Below are 7,517 nucleotides of genomic sequence, written 5' to 3'. Positions count from 1 at the left end.
TAGAAAACTATTTATTCATAGGTTATTATAATAATCTTTCTAAATCCTATGAAATCACAGTCTTTTGGAAATAAAACATTACAGCAATATGGAAATGTGCTAAGCTTCAGGACTCTCCCTGTTTCTTAATATATTTGTTCATTTTTTTAGGTACTAAGTGAAGTCACCAAACACAGTAATGCATCATAAAGAATGGCAAAGGAAACGTAAACCACAGTTGACTAAATGTGCAGTGCTGAAGAAAATAGTGAGGTGTCTTTGCGACTGGCGATACTTCAGAGCATTACTGTTGTCCTTGAATGGGTTTCAGTTCATGTACAATTCAATCTATGGACCTTGGTTTGGTTTACTTTGATATACAGAATACTAACAACTTTAGGGATTCAACTTTTTCAAAGTGTCCCAAATGTTACTTTTTTCACCCCCACAAACTAGAAGTCACAGATTTTGCACGTCCCGTTGTCAAACAAACTCACTCTTGGCAGTGTAGGAAGTGCAGCTCACGTCCTGCTCTGTGGAGAATGCTGATCCTCCTCTCGTTTTCGAAGACAGCAGCAGCACTAGGTGATACAAACAATTTGGACGTTTCCCTCTGAAGGTCTGTCTCTTAAAAGTGGAACGCAGTCACTAAAAGTGACTCATAATAGTATAAAAGCTAGCATCTTTAATACCCAGTGTTATACAGTGCACTGCAGTTAATCTAATAAACACTGAAAGACACAGACCAGCGAAAACCTGGCAGCAGAAGGGTGAAGTATATCAGATTATAACAATTACAACAAATTGATTCCACATATAGTATTTGTCTTCTATGGCACTTCAAAGTGTGCTTAGGATTGCAAATGATGGCTTTAGTTCATTCTGTCAGTCAATGTTGGACTCTTTAAATCACTGCACCATTCTTCTGGTTTCTTTGTGTTTTTTCAAGCAAAAAAGCAATGTTTGTTTGTGTATGAGTTGCATTGATTGGACTCAGAGTTCCATAAGGCACTGAGGAGAAAAGGCTCTTCCCTTGACCAGTCTGTCGTGTCATCTCTGCAGATTATCGTGCTGTTGTCCGAGCGGGGAACTGGAGCTCTTCGCCGGATCCCACAGATCTGTCCTTTTTACAGTACATGTAAGTAGTCACAGTAGTAAGGGACAATGGAAATGTTTTCCCAACCTGTGGAAAACAACAGCAGCCAGTTCAGACAGGGCCAGACAGGATCTGTGCTGAAGACAAAATCTAAATTTAAAAAGGACGTTGTAAACATGATGAATCACAATCAAGAAAAAAACCCCATTTGAACCACATCTAAAATAGTTAAGTGCATGTACTGAGGTTTCTACAAAGATTGTTTTCTGATGCTATGATTGGTCAGTTTTATGTCCTGGAATAACCCCATGTAATATTTTCATCCGAATTGACCAACTAAACAGTTTTAACTTGTTTTGCTTGTGATTGCCTTCACATTTATTTTGGCTGCTGCGGGCACTCAGACCTAATTTATTTCATCCACTGTGCAGATAAAAAAATACCACACTCGATTCAAAACGATCTACAAGGCCACATACAAACCAGGAAACACAATTTAGGAAAATGATTGTCAACTTCAAACACTATTACTAAACTCAGTACTTATTGGTTGTTTTCAGGTTGTAGAATGTGATGATGTCACAGTACCCAGTGGGGGGCAGGAGCCAGTTTTTCCTATTAACTGCATTACACTTTCACAAGTCGTGAAAATCGAAAATTTATGAATTAATTAATATCAGTCACTGGGTCCATGATCTCTCTGTACAAGACCAAAAATATCCTCAAAAGCAAAATAATTTTACCTCTATATAATATTATAGGCCATTAGAACGCTGTGATGTGACCTGAAACCCAGCAATAGTCATGAGGTCTAAAACAGTGGTTCTCAACTGTGACAAGCAGTGACATCAAAGTATAGTAAACATTATGCAGTTTGACCCTGTTAAACCAATAAAACTAAACTCTCAAATAGTTCTGTTGATTTACAGCAGAACTAAGTAACTTATGCCCCTAGAGGCCATAAGCGCCACTGCAGGTGTCCTAGCCTGCTGAGTTTTTTTACTCATCAATTGTCCGTGAGAGTAAATACTACGCTGAACGCTGAACACAATTGAGATACATTTTTTTCCACTCAAACTTGGCTGTAAATACTGTTTAAGTGGTGCTGGCGCGCAGTTAGCTTTGCCCGTTAGCCTATTAGCTTCTCCTTCATGACTGAATTAGTGTGGGTATTATTGGTGGCTCCGACTCGGAGGCAGGGAAGTTGCAATTGTGGTTTTCTGGCCAGAGACACCAGGGGGACATGAAAGACCCCCCAATCATCCCATCAACACTTGTATTACCCCAGAGGGACAACAAAAAAGGATTTATTAAGGTGAACCCACTTCCTGTCCCGCCCCACCAGTTGGCAACCAGTGATCTAAAATATTCATTACTTTTGCTTGATTTTTACACTTTGTTGCACTTGAGCTTTGTTTTGCTGCGACATGACAACCACAAACAACTTAAACAGCCACTGTACCAAACATGAATAATTAAGGCTACGCTAAAGAGAGCCATGAATGATTAACGCGGCACTGAGCCCCGGGACCGGCGGCTCATGAACATACCTCTATATCTTAACGCTCTCGGTTCCGTAGACGTTGTAGCCTTCTCTGTATGTGGCAAAGTTCTGGGTGTTGGTCGGGGGAGTCGGCTTAAAGTTCTGTGCCGTCTTGGCCAGTTTGAGCCGTTTGGTTTCTTGCCGTGACTTATAACAGAACTCTATGAGGGCCACCATCATGGCGAGCCCCAGCCCTCCAACCAGAATATAGAAGACCCCTGCCACATTGCTTAGGCTCAGAGCACTTGTCTTGTCCTGGGGGCGAGTGCAGACCAACATTTAGAGTTTTGCAATGGAGACAGGAACACAGAGTAAAACACATGAGCTATCCTTACATCTTTGGCCTGACAACTGTGAATGCTACAAGCTACATATGAAGTTCTAGCACAATAAAAATAATACTGCATATACTAAAAAAAGCACATCACTTTTCTTCTAAATATCTCTAGGTGAATGCAGAAATGTGCACTATTCTGTTGCTAATGTCCTCATCTTGACCATGTTAGGAAGCTGGTCAGTATCGCATAGGTCGACCCCCTAAAAAAAATCCCTATTCTCTGTCTTCATAGCGACGTGTACGTATAACGGTTACAGCATTGTCATACAGTACAGTCAAATCTATACTCATTTGTAAATATAAGTCAAAATAAGTCAAAAAGATCAGACCATTTTGCTGCTGCTTACCTACCAAGCATATTCATAAAAAATTTGTTCATGAGAGTTTTACTATTTGCACTTTTAACCCTATGAGTGTTTTTTTTTTTTTTTTTTTGGCTTTCCATTATCTCTCAAAGGGTTAAATTATTGGTTTATTAGATTCCTTTTGCTTCGTCTGGTGTGGGGAAAAAAAGCTCCCTTGGGATTCAGCGAGCACCCCGGGGGGCTCTCTCTCTCTCTCTCTCTTCCCTTTCTTTGTGGCAAACACACACACCGGTTGGATTTGAGCAACACGTTATGCCAAAAAGCAGGGGGGGGCGTGCCGGTTTTTCACGCCACAGGAAGCCGGAAGGAATCCAACAGACGCTTGCTTTCCACTATGCAAACTAGTAACAACGCAAATAAATCAAATTTTCATTAACAGTTTGGTAAATAGGAACAGCAGCATAATGGTTTCAAAGTATCATGGATGTCAGTGAATAATGAGGCAAAAAAGAGCATTTATCAACAACTGCTGTGATTCAACTTTAAATGTATCAATAAGGCATGCTATTTATTTCCCCAGAGCATTAACATTACACAAGAATGGCTTTTCTCTATTGTAAAAAAAATGGTATATATTTTTTGTGTATCTTAGGGAAATGGAGCCTTGAGTCAAAGCCACGTTTAACTGTTTGCAGCTAGTGGCGTGTTTGGAGGGAAAAAAATAAATAAAAAAAACTAAAAGAAAAAATAAATAATGTGTTGCAAATAAACACAATGTACACTACAGATGTCATAGAAGTCTTGTTTTGCATATGAAAAGTAATGCAATTTGGAATCAAAAGACCTGCAGCGACTGACCTTACTTCCCGAGTCCTTGGTTCCACATTCACCCTTATCGTACCACCATTTGTTTTTCAGCTTGTCTAAGATGCCTTGTTCACTGAGTTTCAATACTGCAAGGTTTACAGGAGTTCTTCACGTGGGAAATAACATAAATAACATTATATTATGTTATTTTATGTTATTCAACTGTTTAAACTACTAACATACTTAACAAAAGCGATAAAGCAGGGATCCTGGCTGGTGTCAACATAACAAGAGAGAACAGGCAAATGTCTAACCCCATTTTTTACCTGGAAAAAGCCCTAGTCTAAAAGCCAGGACCTACCCATATCGCTTTGAGTAATCGGCAGACGCTGTTTGCATGGCGACGTGCAGGTAATCATATCTGCAGGTCTATGAATATCAAAAAGGCACATTGGGTTTGGAAGAGAAAAAAAATCATTGTGAGAAGTGTCCGCATTGCATTTGCACAGTTTAGTCAAACAGGAGCTTTGTCTTACCAAACAGAAAAGCAAAAACATTCTGCATGGTTGACTATGCTGCATATTGGCCTGCCTTAATAGCAGAGTGTTTTCTTGGAAAGTCACCTAATTTTAGACGCATTAGATTATTAGCAAACTACTGTATTTGTTTAGTTTGAAAATGGCCTGACGGTGTGCTTTGTTGACACTTTGGAAAGCATTTCTGCCTCTGTTCCTGCTGAAATGGAAGAGCAGATTTGCAGTAAAAGAAAACAGCATGTCGATAAATGAGTGACCTGGCTGCTCTCGGGGAACCAAAGCCCCTGGAGGGATCTGAGCGATGCATAATGCACTCGCAGAAGATTACACCACTGTATGTCCCTCATAGCCAATCCAAAGCACCCGAGTGTGACGCTTTCGGACCATTGTCTTGGCTCACGGAGACATTGATTAACAACGCAATTACCCCGTAACATGCTCTATGTCTGAAACTCAATCTAAGCCAGCGCTGTGTGTTTTTTTTTTTTTTGCCTGGGGGCCAGAGAAGGCGCGGCGGTGGTAACAGTGAGTGAATGTTCTGCAGTCTGCGTCTCCACCTGAGTGTCGCAGATGTAAGCAGGACGGGACAGATTAGGAGCGCTCCGGGCTTCCTCCGCCTCACCTGAACTGGGGCCATTGCATGATACACTGGAGGGAAAATAATAACCCATGACACCGGTAGAATAAGCCGGTTAAAAGAAATCAATCGTAATACTATAATGTGGAGTTATTTCACTATAGCAGTATAGGCCTATATCTGCTCTCCTTCTCAAACTGGTACTGATCTGATCTTAGTACTTGGAAGTTCAAATGCTTTACGAGGTATTCACAGTCCGAGAACCGCTTTTTATTTTATTTTTTTTTACTTCATTTTAAAAACCCGTTGAAGTGTCTATATTAAACATTGTACAATAATGTCTCACTTTTATCCTCATTCGTCATTGATGTCCCACAGCTTTCTTTAATAAATGACTTTTGGAGCGCAATGACACTATCTGCAGGCCACTGGTCCTTGCACTTCTGTCTGTAATCTCGCCTTAGATCACCATGTGTAATGACAGATTCATTTGTCATCTAGCTGGACCTGTGTTATTAAGCCCATAATGCCCCGGCCTTATGTGTAATTTAGCAGAAACAGCACATTGCCTCGCGGGCCCTTTAATGGCGCTAAGGTGCCGGTTAGTTGTCATGGTTGAGTTGGGCCCTACACCATTAGCCGCCATTGTAAAGCGATCATTCATCATTTGACCACGGAGGAAGGAGAAATCTGATGGTCAAAGAGGTTGGAGCGGGGTCAAAGCCAGTATATAATAACAGGACTGATATAAAGTAGTAAGTATCCAGCGCGAGTGGCTTGTCAGACGAGTTGATAAAAATGACACGTTATTAATTAGAACGCACTATTGCTGATGACGTTAAATCCCAGAGACTCTCTTTTCCTCTGTCTTCCCCCCCCCCTCTCTCTCTCTCTCTCTCTTCCTGAGCTAAACGAGCCATTTTCAAACATTTGTGCACTTTATTATGTTGGCTTTAGAGCTCTCGGGGTCCGGGCCAGTGTCAAGCATGTGGAGCAGCTGCGCAATCAATTACCGCAAAGCCATCTTTTAGAGGATTAGCCAAGTTTACCTTAATGGGACGGTAGGTTATACGGTCTTCCTGGAACAACATAGTCCAATACATGGGGGTATAGTAAGTGCGCGCTGTTCGTTTTATAGACGGAATCCTATGACTCACAGATGATGCAGCGGACAGATGGACTGCGCTTATTAAGTACTCTCTTACTACATCTACAGGGCATACTTACAAATAACAACTTACTGCAAATAAATAAACAAGGTTGAACAACTGTTGAAGAACTGTTAGAGTCCATAGAACTACACTGGACTTCTTGTGAAAATCTGTTTTGGGAATATGATGTATTTCCTCACCAAAAAGGAGGGTCTTAGGCAGAGAGACACCCTGGGACAATCATCCACCTGTTGCTTCTCTCTCGATTGTTGGACTTTTGGACATAATATCTATTTCTGTGTTTCACTGATGTCCATCGAGGGCTGTCATGATAATTATCATATCGACTTATCATTCAATAAATAACAGATAAATGATATATTTTTGTGCTCGATGTTTATCGTCTGTACATTTATTGCCATTTCCCCCCTATTTTTTCTTTGTAATGGAAGCAAATTGAGTTGTATTTCACGTTTGTTGCAGCTTGTGTGGTATTTTAGGATATTTTAGAACAAATGTTTACTGTCATTTTTGTGCCTGAGAGTTGACGGTATCTAGTGTCGTTAGAGTCAATAATATCGAAATATATCGAACTTCAATTTTTTTTTATCAGGGATATCTGGAAAACTGTGAGGCAACTGCCGTTGTGATATAGGGCGTTGTATTTATTGTTTATATTGTTTTTTGATTGACTGGCATTGTGTTGCTTTCAAAAAAGTTCTCTTTGATTGGACAAAAGCTCCTCGGTTTGATCAGTGCTGTAAACGCCCTGCTCAGACACACTGTGCTGGTCAAGAAAACATACGAACTGTAAAAATTCCTTTGGGTTTAGTTACGTTTGGTCAACTGCAACAGCCTCGCCGATTACTCTGCACTATGGTACCCGATTGTGGTGACATCGAGGCTGACCTTGGAGTCACCTCCCCCGCTGCCGCACTCTCCCTTGTCGTACCACCATTTGTTTTTCAATTTGTCCAAGAGGCCTTGCTCATTCAGTTTTAAAACTGCCAGGTTAACAGCATTTCTTGAAACGATAAAACATAACTTGTAAGAAAATGCAACAGGTCCTAATGCAAAGTAAGCACCATAATTAATGCGAACGGTAGAATAGACTACCATCTTCATTGTTAAGGGGCTTAGGCTGGTCTTAAATTAAAAATGTTCCGGGACAGGACAAATTGTTTGA

The 7,517-nt window shown here is 40.7% G+C and overlaps 1 protein-coding gene across 4 annotated transcripts in view; it reads right to left on the bottom strand.

Moving 5' to 3' along the window:
* Positions 1-868: 868 nt before the first annotated feature.
* LOC306963248 (glutamate receptor 3) overlaps positions 869-7,517 on the bottom strand; it is a 102,429-nt gene continuing 95,780 nt past the window's right edge. The window contains exons 14-16 of one of the 4 annotated variants that reach the window (XM_079556761.1): positions 7,241-7,355; positions 2,626-2,873; positions 869-1,162 (exon numbers count right to left, since the gene is read on the bottom strand). In XM_079556761.1, coding sequence (XP_079412887.1) covers positions 2,628-2,873; positions 7,241-7,355 — 361 coding nt within the window. In that variant the 3' untranslated portion in view covers positions 869-1,162; positions 2,626-2,627. Of the gene's footprint in view, positions 1,163-2,625; positions 2,874-4,118; positions 4,234-7,240; positions 7,356-7,517 lie in introns of those variants that run through there. The other 3 variants (XM_079556762.1, XR_013792898.1, XM_079556763.1) reach the window with 3 other exon arrangements.

Source organism: Gobius niger (assembly GCF_951799975.1).
Source record: "Gobius niger genome assembly, chromosome: 5".
Lineage (NCBI taxonomy): Eukaryota > Metazoa > Chordata > Actinopteri > Gobiiformes > Gobiidae > Gobius > Gobius niger.
Note: the sequence above shows the minus strand (reverse complement) of the source record. Positions and strands in the feature narration are given on the sequence as shown.